The sequence below is a fragment of the Podarcis pityusensis genome (genome assembly GCF_964106645.2).
Source record: "Podarcis pityusensis genome assembly, chromosome: 7".
Taxonomy (NCBI): domain Eukaryota; kingdom Metazoa; phylum Chordata; class Lepidosauria; order Squamata; family Lacertidae; genus Podarcis; species Podarcis pityusensis.
The window spans coordinates 32,703,048-32,718,569 of record NC_138031.1 but is presented as its reverse complement, the minus strand read 5'-3'; the positions used below and the strand labels follow the sequence as shown (position 1 = coordinate 32,718,569).

The 15,522-nt window shown below is 42.7% G+C and overlaps 1 protein-coding gene across 4 annotated transcripts in view; it reads right to left on the bottom strand.

Moving 5' to 3' along the window:
* Window positions 1–14,237, bottom strand: part of STAU2 (staufen double-stranded RNA binding protein 2) — a 144,399-nt gene extending 130,162 nt beyond the window's left edge. For 3 of the 4 annotated variants that reach the window (XR_013988541.1, XM_081013402.1, XM_081013404.1), the window contains exons 1-5: window positions 14,084–14,237; window positions 10,098–10,305; window positions 8,515–8,645; window positions 4,056–4,215; window positions 1,027–1,162 (exon numbers count right to left, since the gene is read on the bottom strand). Coding sequence is in view for 3 of the 4 variants with exons in the window: in XM_081013402.1 (XP_080869528.1) it covers window positions 1,027–1,162; window positions 4,056–4,215; window positions 8,515–8,645; window positions 10,098–10,296 (626 nt within the window). In the remaining variant the exon portion in view is untranslated. Of the gene's footprint in view, window positions 1–1,026; window positions 1,163–4,055; window positions 4,216–8,514; window positions 8,646–10,097; window positions 10,306–13,831; window positions 13,978–14,083 lie in introns of those variants that run through there. The other variant, XM_081013403.1, reaches the window with a different exon arrangement.
* Between the last annotated feature and the right edge of the window lie 1,285 nt (window positions 14,238–15,522).

Genomic DNA, 15,522 nt, shown 5'->3' with positions numbered 1-15,522 from the left:
ATCAAGGAAAAGAAAATCTTATCCTGTGCCACCTTGATTTATTTAGACCTCTAAACATCTATATCCCTTCTATCTTCTACCATGGGATTCAAGACAGTGTACATGACGTTCCCAGGTGGTCTTCCATGTAGGAAATGACCAGATCGACAGCTGCTTAACATAGCAAGTTGGCAGCAACATCTGTCTTTTGACCATGCCCTGGGACCACTGTGTGGGAGATCTCTTTTGCAATAATGCTATAATTATTCTTTGATGGGGGGGTCAATTAACCATTGGTGGGGGAAGGCAGAGAAACTGATGATCACATGCCCTTAGATGACCAGGTTACAAAACCATAAAGATGTTAATAATGCCTAACTGCATCAAAATGCTTAGAAAACATAACTATCTCCTGGGGGTTGGGGATGTTCCCAGATGGAGTAAGGGTGTTCTGTGACCTCTATTGCCAAAACTGCTCCTACAGATCACATTCATAGGCGTTCATAGGCTTCTGAAGCTTGTGAATTGCAATCATATCCACTTTTACCAGAAAACAAATTCAGTGAGACTTACTTCTGAATAGTCATTTATAAGATTGTACTGTCAGTCTTTAAAAAATGTAGAGACCAGCTTGAAAATGAAAGCTTTGCTATTCTCACATAACAGCTGTTGAGAGATCACATCCATTCTTAGGAATGTCTTAAACGGGAGATTTGTAAAATGCAGAATTGCGGTGGGGTTGTTTTTTTAAAAAAGTAATAAGCCAAATGCTATCCAGTAACAACATCTGCAAACTGAAGAATGCCATAAATATCTACTGGGATGGACGAACAGTTCCGTTTCCTGCTAACTTTCCAGATGCAGCTTCTCAATCTCATCCAGAAGGAAAGGGAAATTTCAGAATTCAGAGCACACTTGAAGCAGATAAGATGTCAACTAATGAAAAGCAAGAATTAGAAACGGGAGGCTAAAAAGCTGCCCTGAGGTTGCTTTCCAAAGGGCAGTCAGAACCAGGAAAATTAAAGGAACACTTGAAAACACACAAACCTCTGATTGTACATGCCTCGAAAGTTATAATTTGCTCTGTAGTTTGGAGCTGGCTTTTGATCTAACGGCCTATAGATGGCGGGCTCTCCTCTTTTCATAGCAAGACCATTCAACTCCACTGTTGGGGTAATGCTGCCTGTCAAAAATAAGAAGATATAACCAGCATTTAAGAAGTGAAATAGAAATACAAAGTTCAACACTGCTTCCATTTTCAACTTAAATTATTAGTGGTTAGAATGCAGAACTGGCTTTAAAAAAATCAGATCTAGATTTGGGTACAAGATTCTACAGACGTCTCAGGCATGGAGATAGTCTTGTTGATTTCATTTATTTTTACATGGTTGTTAAAAAATATTTATAGCCTGTCCATCAACCATTCAGATACCAGATTTTTACTGAAACTACAGAAGGCAGTAAGTGATCTGCATCCTCTACGGTGCATTTTCTTAGCAATGTTTGTATTAAAGTGCTAAGCAGGATGGAGCAAATGATATTCCTACCGAGATGGAAAATCTTAACTATGTATGAAAGCACAAAGGATAACAGGTATATTTTGCTCCCAATAAAGATACATGAAAAAAGCAATCATGAATTGGTTTCCTGGGGCAGGTGCACTCACATGGCTGCAGTTGTGCACAGGGATGTAGGAATAGCCAACAACTAGCTTTTCTCAATGGGTGCTTTTGAGACTCCTAACCCCACTCCTCACACACAACTGGCCTGCTGCCAAATTCTTGACACAGCCCCTCTACTGCAGTGGTGGGGAAACTGAATGCAGCTGGTGGCTGGCCGGATCTTTATCTTCCTCATCCCCTGCAGGCCAAGTTTGTCACTCCCCTGGCATCACTAAGACATCAGGTGATCTACTTTTGCCCACAGTTTGGAATAAACCCACACAAAGACACAGCCCTGTGCTTTGCAAATGCCAATGATCTGTCATCTACCCATCACTAGGCTGAGTGGCTTTCTCTGCAACGGCCTCACGACTTTTGAGTTCATTGCTAACCAATGAATTAACCTTCAGAGAGGCCTTAAAAACTCACTCATTTTCACTAGCTTATTCATAAGCAACTCTCTGTGCTGCTATTGAGTTCCTTCTCAATAGTAAATGATTTTGTGGAAAAAAATGTGTTTTATTTTTGAACTGAAAGTGTATGTATTACTACCAGGTTTTATAAATGTTTGTATGTGTTAAAGAAGATTTGGTATTCTACTTCTGTTTTACTATTGTTGGAAATGGTGTTTTTATCTGGTATTGCATAAGCTGCCTTGAGTATGTTTTACTCAGTCTATAAATACTTTAAATAAATAAAATGTATTTGGTTTCTAAAATTCTTGCATTTTCTGCACAAGTAGCACCCAAGACAGCTTACAGAAGCAAAACACAAAGAAATGCAATAAAACATTTTAAAAGCAGTGTAGCATTGTAATATCTTACAAAACGCCTCCTTGTGGTGTAGCAATGAAAACTACTAGCACATTTGCAAAACTAAGCAGGGTCTAGTATGGTTTAAAAATTGGATGGGAAACCACATGTTGTGATTCCTGCATTGCAGGGGGTTGAACCAAATGACCCTCAGGGAAATCTCTTCCAACTTTACAATTCTATGAAACAAGTTTCACATCAATTTCTTTACTGGGTGGTCTTCCATGTAAGAACTGAATATTGTGAAGCTACCCTATATATAGGATAACTAACACCAGAAAGGCAAAATAATACACTGTATTAGACCAACTGTCACTCCACACAACGCTTTATCTTTGTAATTTGCACATAAGTAATTTTGTACTGATAAAGAGAACTATTTATAAATGATTATTATTATTTGTTAGTTTAATTTTAAATCATCCTACATCCATTTAAATGATGCAAGGCATAACAGGTCAATCACATGAATACAACACACAATAAAAACAGAACTTTGAAAAATCTAAAACAATCATTACAACATACAAAGCAGAAAACATTAACAATGACAATAATGACTAATATTCATGCTTAGTCTACAAAAAGCCTGAATGAAAAAACAGAGCTTGAGTTGGCATCAAAAGGTAGCTACTGAGGGTGGCAATCATACTTTCAGAGGGAGGGTGTGCAACAGTCAATGTGCCAGTACAGAGAAGGCCCTGTATTGCGTCACCACAGAAAACAGGCAGCACCAGCAAACTTCCTCTGCCAATCTCAACAGATGCACTGGGAAAGGCAAGGCATTCCCAATATGCAGTGAAATACACCCCAGAATGCAGTAATCTACATTCTATAGACTGTATAATGTAGTAATCTACATTCTGAAACAAATTCTATATTCAGAACTCTGTTAGTTCAGCTTTGGAGAGTCTCAAGTTTTATTTTAATATAGATCAGTATGAAACTGCTATAGTAGTAAAAGTTTTATCATCTCATTTTGACAAATAAAGCAGAAACACACAACATTTTAGTTGGTCCTGTCATGATCTTACTATACCAACAGAACTGTTACTAGCGGTGCTTTTCTGTCAAAAACATAGTTTGCTTTCAGAAAAGTGATATAGTAGATCTGATGTCCCTCCTTTTGCAATTTAGCAACATAGGTTTCAAATCACAGGTGTTCTACAGCCCTCTGCTGGTCTAACAGTGCAAAATGTATAACCGAACGCATCCTTCACATGTACTTTTACATGACACCCTCTTGCAAAGACATGAGTTAAAATTCTTCCTTGTCTAGCTTTATTAAGATAAATAAGGAGTTCAAATGTGTTGATTTTTTCTCTGGTCAGTATTCCCTCCCCCAACAAATTAATGCAGTTCATATTAATGCAATTTACATACTTTGGAGCTGAATCTTGAAGAAATATGAAAGCTCAATAGCTCTTGCTATGGAAATAAAATGAATAATTATGCAATCTCATGATAAGAGTATAACTTTTCATCATTCTGCCGATTCCTGTTTTACAGCTTCACTTATGGTTGCTATATACCGTAGATGAAATGACACTAACCCAGGCTGAACACATTCATGAATATTGTGGCAAGTAGAATGGTGACTTACCTGGATTATTATTAACATTGTTTTTGGGTGGCCTAGGTGCTGGTTTGGGGAGGGTAGTTTCACTCAGAGCTTTGCTAGCAGCAGAATGATGAGCCTTTTTAATACTGCTTCCTTCAGCATCCCATGTCTGCTCTCCAAGAGTCAGCTGCACCGTGAACATCTTCAAAGACGTAAAGGGCAAGTAAATAAGGTCAATGTTAGCAAGAGCAACCCTTGTGAAATATGTCATCTACTCTCCGGACATTTTGGGCTGACTCTCATCAGCCCTAGCAAGCACAGGTGAGTAGTGAATATATTACCTCTAGTTTACAAACACCAGTTGTATCTGCATGTGCCATTCACATTTCCTACCACCACTTTTTTGCACAGCTGATGGAACAACTTCAGAACTAATGTGGGTGGCAAATTTCCCACTCCCAGAGTGCAGATGTCCTTGGAAGCACTGCATAGAGCTAAGGAGGAAGTAAGAAGAGCAATGCTCTTCCCCACTTCTTCTTTCAGCTGAGATTAGCAGCTGAGCAGAAAGCAGAATGATCAAAAGGGAATGTCAGGAAAAGGGGAGCAACCTGTGAGACTGGAATGGAGACCAGGGGGAGAATCATACACACACAAAAGTCAGGACCATTGAAACTGATCCTCTGGAAACGGCTTGTCTTCACCCACACCCACCATAAACCACAAATCACATTAATGAAATGTAGAAATCATGGGCCTGGTATTTTCCAGTACTGCCATAGGAGCAAAACAGGGACCAAAGGGACAAATCCTTATAGATCCTCGTATTTTTTACTATCAAATCATAGGTCACCTCTGTGACCCTGCGTTCTGAGACTTGTTGGTGCTTTTTGTCTTCCTATGTGAAAATGAAAAAGATTGAAAAGGATCTTTTTTTAAAAAAAACAATGTTTATTGAGAATTTTAAGGTTACAAAGAAAGAAGAAAGAAAAGACAAGAGAAGGAGAAAAAGAGAGAAAGAAGTAGATAAACATAACAATTAAACAATACAGATCAATAAAAACCAAAGTCAAAAAAAAAATAACAAAACACACATCTAAATAAAAAAACAAAAATAAACAAACAATTAAAAAACAAGTCTAATATTCCCAAATCCTTAACTTTCATTAACTTATTTCAACGACCTCCTCACACCTCCCTTTTTTGTATTCTAGTTGTTAATTATCTCAGCAAATCCTTTCCATCTTTCACAATATTCTGTCATTTAAATTACCTTAATCTATTTTAACCTTATCTTACCTAAAAAGCCCTAAAACTTAAAACTTATATATATACCAAATTCTTTTAACCATAACATATTCTTTCATAATTCTTTTTGACATTTCTGCTAGAGCCAAATAATTTCATTCCAACATTTTTCTAATACTCATTAATTTTACAATACTTTTCTAAGTAAATTTTGAAACTTTCTTCCAATCTTCATCCATCGTCTCTTCTTCCTGGTCTCGGGTTTTGTCAGTCCTTTCTCGTCTATCTAATCCATCAACCTGGTGCTCTTATGTCCGAGGCTCTTAAATCTTTTCCATGTCCCTTCTGCAGGTCTTCTTCTTGTTTATACCTGCCCTTTACTTTATCTTTTGTTGATCTTTTTCTTCTTTTCTTTCCTTTCTCATTGGGGGGTAGGTCTCAGGAGGACTCCAATCCAAAAGTATCTCCATCTCTCCTCAGCAGATCAGCCCATTCCCCACAGTCCCATTCCCCACAGTCAACACTGTAATCCAGAAAATATTTAAAAGCATGTTTCAAAGTCTTTCCAAAATTAAGAGCCCTCACAACTCCAGACCCCTCCTGGTCCACTCCAGATTTGAATTTCAAGAACAGCGGCTTATACTCCTGCAAGGCCTCGGGTCTCTCCATTTGTGTTATTTGAGGTTCAACAACACCCTCCTCCATTTTCTTCTGCCCTTGCGCTTGCCCTATCAAAACAGATTCCTGGGCTGGTTCCTGAATGGTTTCTATATGGGTATTCGCCGTTTGTCCAAAATTTTTAACTGCGACAGTCATCAAATCCATCTTCTCATGCATCTGCTCCAGCAAAGCACTTGTCTTGCAAAGAGCAAGCACCAAGACTTCTTGTAAACACATTTTTTCCCCCAAGGTTAGAGACTGGTCTCACGATCCTAAACATACAGCTGTAAGGTCCCCAGATCCGCTCCGGCAACAAATTAACAAGCTCCCTCTAGAGGACACAATTTCTATTTGTATCCATCTTTTAAAAGCAGGACCAACAAGGAAAAATTACTTTCACTTTTCAAATACTTTGTTTCTTTTGATTGCAAAAAGCAACATTGAAATCAATATATTTCTCTCTCTCTCTTTTTTTTTTTACTATCTGTCTAAAGACGTTCCGTTCACAGTCGATGAACTTTCCCCATAAATTTCTGTTTCTGACACCCCGTTCCCAGGTTTGAGATGGTGGAAAATTTTTCTTTCTTTACTCACTCTCCTGCAGGCTTAAACAGTCAAAAATCCCCCTCTTTTCTCCTGCTTCCAAGAGGGGTTTTGGTGGTGATGAATGAAGGAAATTTAGAACTTTATGTACGACTTTCCAGACTTTAGCTTACAAAGTTTTTGCTTCCATCTATTTACAAAAAACGAGTGGCGGACTTCCTGTTTAGAACCTTCCCGTTTCGGTGCCAAATTAAAATATTTCTTAATACGTAATCCAATTTTCCGTTCTACTCACGGGTACTTGTTTAGAGTCCAATTGTCCACAGGAAAAAGTCAGCGCTCTCCGGCAACGGCTGTGCGGCTTCACTCCGTAAAAGTAGCGGTTGATTCAAAACACCGCGCCGCTCACCCCACGTCGCTTCGGACCCCCGAAAAAGGGTTTCCCTGCGAGTAGGGGAGGCGCTCCTGGTGTCAGCCAAATCCCACGTTCCCAGGCTTCCTCCGCCTGGGATTTTTAAAGGTTCTCCACCTTCGCTGCGGCGGCAAGACCCGATTTTCACAGAGCGGGTTCCTTTCTGTCAGAGGAACTCCGCCATTGCCGATGGCGCTGTCCCGGAAGTTAGGATTGAAAAGGATCTCTGCCTTGGATCAGTGTCACAGTCTGCCAATTTAAGTTTTAATTTGATGGTAGCTTTGGAAGGGCCCTATGCTTTTTAAAAAATATATATCAAGGCAATCAATTTTAATCCTATAGAACTGCAGGGAAAAGCAAAGATCTTGCGTATGTTTCTGTATGTTCTGTATGTACCTACCAAAGCAACCTTGTGTTTCACCCAAATTTGGATGCAGAACTATGTAACAGCTGGCATAAGGTTAGATACTAAGGTGTATCCTTCTGTTTATGGAAAGAATTTGAATCTAGCAGATGCTCCTGCTGCCAGACAAGGGAGAGAGATTTTTACTGACTGCTCCCTTCCCCTTGTGCCCCACCTCACCTCCCATGCTGTTCTGCAGAGGGCACAAGGGACTGTAGGGGAAGGAGCAATCTGAGAAAATGGTCTCTTCCACAATTTACTAGCAAGTCCATCCTGTGAGCAAAGTTCCACTCTGGGTCACTCTGGATCCAGATGTGTATGTGTGTGTACACCCTACAATTATTTTAAGTAATGTACAAGCAGCTACACACCAGGCAATGGAGGGGGGCGATAAAGATCTCCAAATAAATATTCCTAAAGAAGAATGGAGTCAAATTTTAATAGCCAGATCCTCTTTTATTGTATCAACCAATTATAAAGCCAACTGCATCAAAATCACTATCTGGTGGCACTGGTTTCCCTGGAAAACAGGATGATGAAGAAGGCAGAAGATGGAAAATGTTGGTTTTATGATGTCACGAAAGGGTATTTCTTCCATTTGTGGTAAAAAGGTAAAGGGTAAAGGGACCCCTGACCGTTAGGTCCAGTCGTGACCGACTCTGGGGTTGCGGCGCTCATCTCGCTTTATTGGCCGAGGGAGCCAGCATACAGCTTCCGGGTCATGTGGCAAGCATGACTAAGTCGCTTCTGGTGAACCAGAGCAGCGCACAGAAACGCCGTTTACCTTCCCACCAGAGCAGCACCTATTTATCTACTTGCACTCTGACATGCTTTCAAACTGCTAGGTTAGCAGGAGCAGGGACCGAGCAATGTGAGCTCACCCCGTCGCAGGGATTCGAACCTCCGACCTTCTGATCAGCAAGTCCTAGGCTCTGTGGTTTAACCCACAGTGCCACCCGCATCCCCCATTTGCGGTAGGGGTGCATTAAAACAAAGCAGTTTTGGAACTGCGTGGTTGAAATCATAAGGGAAAGTTTGTACAACTGAGCCTTATTAAATTGCTAGCAATGTTGAAGACTGGAGTTAATTATGTGTGTAGGAAAGAAAAAATTCATATATTTATTGGCAACTCAAAAGTTCTAGAACTGCAGGGATGTTACACTCAGCAAGGATTACTCTGTTCATAATCTGTTCTAATGGTAACAAATGGCATATACAATAGAAATGTATGAAGTTACCTTGGCATGAGCAGGTCCTCGTTCATTCAAGAGCTTATACAGAGGTTGAATTCTATTGAAACGGGCCAGCTCATTTACCAGACACATTGGAGTTTTCTCTTTGGGGTTTGCGATGTTATCTTGTAAAGGAACTGTAAATAAAATTGTGACAAGGTTATTTTTATATGGAAACATCATCATCAGTTTGTAGAAGCAGTAAAAAAAAAATCTAGCTAAAACTTTGGAAAACAAATCTCAGACACCATGTTGAAGAAAAAAACTGAATTTGGATGGTAACAGACTAAAAGTGAGGATCTTATACCTAATGTATTTTTACTTCAAACATATGAATCTTAAAATATATGTTATATAAATTCCTTAATGTTAATTTACTAATTACAATCTTTATGAGTACTTCAAATAATTAAAACCTGTTATGTGCTTGTCTTTAGCACATATTAAAATTTCTTGAACTCAGTCTATGTACTGCATCCAGACCTGACCCGAGTCACATTCTGCTCATGCAATTCTCCCACTGGTGGAAAGAGAGATAGGAGAGGCAGTTTTCGCAGATTCTTCCCCCCGCCCCCCTGCAAGCAGTGGCGTAGCTAGCTGCTTGGGCGCCCAGGGCAGTGCAAAAGTCCTGCACCAAGGGGTGGCGCAAGCCGCCCACAGAGCAGGGCAAGCTGGGGCAGAGCACACTATGCAGAACCTCCACTGAGTCCACAAGTCCCACGTTGCCATTTCGGGCAGCGCAGAGCCTGCAGGTGTCTGAGTCAGTGCGTCACTCCCCAGGAGAGATGTGTGGCTCGGGCGCACTGCAGGCCAGTGATAACACCCAGGGTGACCCACAGTCACCGAACCCCCCTTCCTACGCCACCACCCGCAGGCCCCTAAAAATAAACTGCTCCAGAAGACTGGAGGGTCTACCAGAACAGCATGAAAGATGGCATGGGTGGCACTACTACAGAAGGGAGAATCGGCTTCCATTAGCAGAGGGGCAAGTCTAGATCTAACCCATTTTTTCTGTTTATTGTTTCTCCATTTCTAGCATCTCCTCTAATCTAAGCCTTTTAATCACTGCTCCCTGAACTTAAGAAAGCTTGGGAATTGCTAATATTTTATTCCTCCTGTGATTTCATTTCTTCTCCTATTGTTTATGTTCATTAACAACACAAAATTTCATTGCAGGTTTACTTTTGGGGCCAGTGTTTCAGTTTACAAGGACAGGAACAATGTTTTACTTACAGAGCTACAAAAGAAATACCACTTGCTGCCAAAAAAAACAAAAACAAAAAAGTCTTAGACATTTTGTCCTAGTGTAGAAAACACACTTGGATAACTTCATGCAGTTTTAAACGTTTCAGTAGAAGGTACAGTCAAGCTGGGAGAGAGGTGAGTTCTTTTCAGGGCTTCTATAGTGCCCAGGAAACAAAACTCTACTTTAAGCTAAATTCAGTAAAAGCAGTGAAACGGCAATAATTGTGTTTTAGGTGTTTCTGAGTACTTCTTTCATTCTGTGCTCTTTGTGAATCACTTATTCCAACCCCCCTAACACTGATAACACAAAAAGAAAATACAATTTAAATCTGCCACCGCCTTACCCTGTGAGTTGCTAGAAGGTATGGAATCCACCTGACCAGTTGTGGAATTATTACAATTGACAGCTGCTTCTGGAATGGATCCATTCACTGAGGGCTGAAGAACCACTGAACCTGTTGCTGTTACTGATGGAGTTAGCACTGCTGGAGACTGGGGAGGTCCAGAGTGATTTGGTGTGGTCTGCATCATGACTTGTGCCATTGGTTTTTACTGAAGTGAGGAAAGATACACCAAAGTATTAGTATTATTTTGTGCTTCTTTCCATCCCTAAGGGAAAGCACAAATATGACCAGCAATCCAAGTGAACTGTTCAAAAATGGTTTTCAATTAAAGAAACTATCAGTCTTGGCTGTATTAGCTACGTCTTTCATATTTACAGCTCTGATGCCAGGGCCAGACCAAGACATTTTGGCACCGGAGGTGAACCACAAAATGCCCCCCCCCACACACACACTGCCAGAGAAGAAGGGGTGAGTGAAGACCTGCATCAGGAACAAGGTGGAGGGATAAAGATCTACATCGGGATCTGCTGCCCCTGTAGATCCTGCTGCCTGAGGTGGTTGCCTCATCTTGCCTCATGGGTGGGCAGGCCCCGTCTGGTGCTTTACACCAACTGAGTACAGACTCTTAAGGGCACCTTCCATGGTGGCTTCTCCCTGGTTTGAAACTTTTTGCACTTGAGGTTTGACAAAGCCTGAACCACATATGTTTGTGAGAGGGGATGTTATTGCTTTGTTTTTGTGCTTTTATCCTGTATTTTTATTTTGTGAACCACCCTGAGATCTTCGGATAAAGGGCAGTATATAAATTTAGTAAATAATACGGTCGTAACTTGGATATCAAACACCTTGGCTCCCGAACAAATCAGCTCCCGAATGATCAAAACCCAGAAGTCCCTAATCATAACCCCCATGTAAATTGTGGGCTTACTGTACAGAGTTTATCATTTCCTTCAACTAAGCAGTAGCTGTCAATCAATGAAATCCTATGCACCTCTGCAAAGAATTAATTCGCATTGAGTTCAATGGGACTTTCTACCATGTAAGTGTATGAGATTGTGGCTAATGTTTTCACTGAAAGGCTCTTGAACCACCTGACTAATTTGCAACAGCAAGGTTGTTATTCAAAAGACTATTGCATGTAGTCAATATTTAAAGTGCTGGAGGTAAAGTTATTGATATTGGGCTAAAATGATATCAGCCATTGGGCCATGACATCTGGCTGCTCAACCAATGGCATCAAAACTAGGTAGCTGAGTAGGCAGGTCAGAGGTCAAAAGATTAGAGTTAATAAAAATGCAACCCATCATATTGATGTATCATTTGACAGTTTAACAATCAGAAAAGTAAAGATGATAGTGGCTTGCAACAACGTCCCAATTCATTTATTCTGTCTCTCTTTCCCTCTTATGAAAGCTGTCCAGAACTCCTATAAACCAAATGTTTACTCCATAACTTTTTGTCACGAAGTGTCTGTGACTGAAACACATTTTCACATCACTGCACTGCCCTTACTAAAGTTCATGTATCACTATGTATTTTAGCAACTTAAAATATTACTATGACCAGATGTAAAAATGTTTTAATGGAATTAATCAGTTCAGAGTGTGGCCAGATAAGCAATATTAAAGCACTCGTAACAGCTAATCCAATAAAACTGAAACTGGGAGAGATGTCTGAAACCAAACTATTAGTAGATTAATTCAAATCAGTATGTGAAATTCCTTCAGCCTCCTTGCCCTTTCACCTTTCTGTCTCATGGTACCTCTTCCAAGACCTCAAGCATGCCCAGCATGCTTGTCCCCAACACTGTGTGTATAATGAAAACGAGCTAAAAGACAACTTTTCCTCAGAAAGCTGGATTGCTTTGCTTATAGGCACTTGGGAGTATTTATAAACATTCCAGGCCATCACACCAACTTAGTAACTTGGTGTCAGATCATCACTAGCACAATACAAATATATTTTTACTTGGTATTTTTTCCTTTACTAATTGACTATACAACATATTGTCTACTTGTAAACATAGCTTTGTGTGATCTTTAAAACCCCGATCTTTGAAAACTAATCTATTCATTTACTTTCATTTCTAAACTACTCATTCTCTTGGGTATTACAACTAAATATCAGAAGACACAATCCCCTTGTTGAAGCAGTCTGGGTGCAGTCAGTACCTGTATAGGAGATAACCACCTATGTAGACTGTCTTGAGCTCCATCATGAAAAGTGAGGGAGAAGTTTAAAAAACGAAAGAAAGCCACTAAGGTGCCTTCCTGCATAACTTTTGTTTCTCACCTTCAAACACAACTGCATCTCCGTCACATCTAATGTGACAGAGTATTACATAGGTGAGGAGGTGGGCATGCCCCACATTCATTTAGGGTTGCTGGTGGGACTGATGGGCATTATGGATTGCAGGGGGCCAATTTATATCTGCAGAACCAGTTGCAGATGCTGCCAAGCAATGAACCACTGCATTCTACATCAGGGGAAACTTACATCTTTCAAGGATAGGTCCTGTGTGTGATGCTTTTTTATATACTGACAGGAGTTGATGTTAAACTCTCTAATAAATGTAATATCAAATTGGACCTGCTGTAGAATGTAGTCACCCATTTCCAAGCAGCATCTGCACTGGTTCCACAGATATAGGCTGTTCCTCTGCAAGCCATAACTCCCAGCAGTCTTGGTGGGCCACTTAATGTTTTTCTGCCCATTTTAACAATTGTATTTCACTGTGATAAATGATGTATTATTTTTAATTGTATTTTCATTGCTATTTTTGGTTCTTTCATATTTTGTATTCTACTGTATTACAATTTTAACTCCATAGAATTCAAATTTTAAAACAGTAAAATACAATAAAGAAGTGCAAAAATACAATTAAATATATGAAATGTGATGGATGTACCGTTCCCCCGTCTTTTAACCACAAATCTACAGGCATGCCATGGGCCAACTAAATGAGGCTCACAGAACACAGGTGGCCCAAGACCACACTTTGGGAATCCTTGACCTACACTGCTCTGAGCCTCTTGGAGAAAGGTCAGGATACAAATATAATAAATGTTCATTATTAAATAAATGGCCCAAGGCATAGTACAAACAAAACATGGCTACAACAGAACACAAAATCACATGGGTGGGAGACGATGATAGGACAAGACATGCTTTAAGTGTTCAAGTAATTTATAGGTGGTGCAAGTTGCAGTCAAATGAAGAATTCAAGCCATGCTTCCTCAGGTCAGAAGCCTCCTGCCTAACTCCACATTAAAGAATGAACCATGGGGATTAAGAAAGTGGAGAAAGTGGTGAATCAAGGGTTCCCTACGCAGTCCCTGGACTTGGGAATGAGCTGTGAAGATCAATACAGCTTCCACTAGGTGCCGCAGCAACTGAGCCAAAAAAAAGTCACACCCTCTCTAGGGACAGCCATGGAGAAGGAAGAGGCTAGTTTTGGAGGTTTTGTAGCTAAGCAATGAAGGGGTCCAATACCCAGAGCTCTGCGGCCGAATAGAAACAGGCAGGTATTTATATAAAGTGGACGGAGAACTTGTTTCCCTTTTGGGAGTGGGGGGCATCCCTTATTTCAAGGCACGTCCATTCCAAGGAGGAGGAGGAGGAGGAGGAGAGCGTGGGGCTCTTTCTGGCTGCTCAGGCGTGCTCTTTTATTTTGTGTTTGTTTTGCCTTCCGAGAGCAGCACGCTGCTCCCCGGGCGGGCGGCCGTCCCTCTCACCTGCGCGCCTCGTCCGCCCCGCAAGGGCGACCGACCAGACTCAGGACGACGACGACCGAGTCCCCGACCCGCCCGCCTCCGGGGCAGAGCGGGAAGGAGGACGGCAAGGGAGGCAGGCGGCTACTCTCACGCAGCGGAGGCTCCAGCATCTCCCGAGCCCGGCGTCAGCCGGTGCGCTCGCCTCTGCTCCCCCCCAGTCCCTCCCGGTGTCCCGTCGGGGCCCGTCCGGGCACCCCCCGCGGCCTCAGTTACCTGGTTCCCAGGGACACTTTGGAGACGCCTCCAACATCGGCAAACACTAAAGAGAACTGACCCCGCCGCCGCGCCTCGGCCGCCGCCGGCCCCAACCAACCGCTCCGTCACCCCCCCGCCGGCCGGCCGCGGCGCTAGGCCCGCAGCCGCCGCGGCCTGCTCGCCGGTGCCGGCCGCAGGGCCACGGCCTAGAGCTCCCTGGACCATCCCGCTCCCCGGCCGCCGCGGCGGAAGCCTCCCCGCGCGCGACCCCCGCCGCCGCTCCCCCCCTCTCCTGGCGGCGCAAATGGCCCCGTCCGCATCCCCTTCCCTTCGCGCCGCCCGAGCGGCGGAGGACTCGCCGCGCCCCCCAGCGGCAGCTCCGGGCATCGCAGGGCTCTTTCCGAGAAACGTCGCTTGGGTCCGCCGGGTTTGTGGCCCCCCGCGTGGCGAGCGCCGTGGGCAGGAGCGGAGCGGAGCTGCTAGGCGCCTGCCGCCACTCGTTGCACCTGCATCGGATCCGAAACAGGAGCTCCCCTGCAAACGGAACGGACTGCGCTGGGTTGTTGTTTTTTCTTCCTTCCCCGCACCCCCCCCCAATTGTATGCAAGCCTTTTGAGGATCAGGCCCTACGCTGTAGGCAAACTAGATTTACTCTTTAAGAAAAGTAGGTAGTTGGAGGCTGGAGCTTTCAAGGGCTCAACCCCAAACAGGCTCCCCGCAAAAATAACATTCTGCTTCAGCAATTAGTTCTCCACTGTATTTTGTACAATTTATATTTTTATCCCACATACTCCTCATTTTATCGTCACAACAACCCTGCAAGGTATGTTAAGTGGAGAAGGGCAGTGATTGGCCTAAGGGTGGCTCCCCACATCCAACCCCAAGGCTTGAACTATTTTGGCAGCGGAAGGGGAGAAAGAAAGAAAAATTACAGTAGACTCTGTTCCGGGGGCGGGCAGGCTGAGCCTAGCATCCTGATAAGGATGCAGATCTCCCCCTTCCTGCTCATCAATCAGTCATATGATGATGATGATGATGATGATGATGATAGTACTAATTAATAATTATATAATTTATACCTGAGGGGGCATGGGGAGGATGTCTTTCTGTCTGTACTGCCTGCTCTCGATGGGGATGCACTTCCCTAGGAGCACATCTGTGGTTTGGGGGGTGCTCCTGGTTTCAACACTGTCACTGGAGGCTCAAGTGACTCAGGGTGCCTTGGACTTAGTGGCTTGGAGTGCCTTTTTCCATCTCCAGCTGCTTCATCAGCCATGGCCCCATTTGGGCAGTGATGACTGGGCCATGGTACACCAAGCTCTGATGACTTCCAGACTGGATTATTGCAATGCACTCTACATGGGACTGCCCTTGAAGATGACCTGGAAACTCAACTGGTTCAAAATGAAGCAGCCAGATAGCTAGCTGGGGCTCCATTTAGACTTCGCATAACCCCC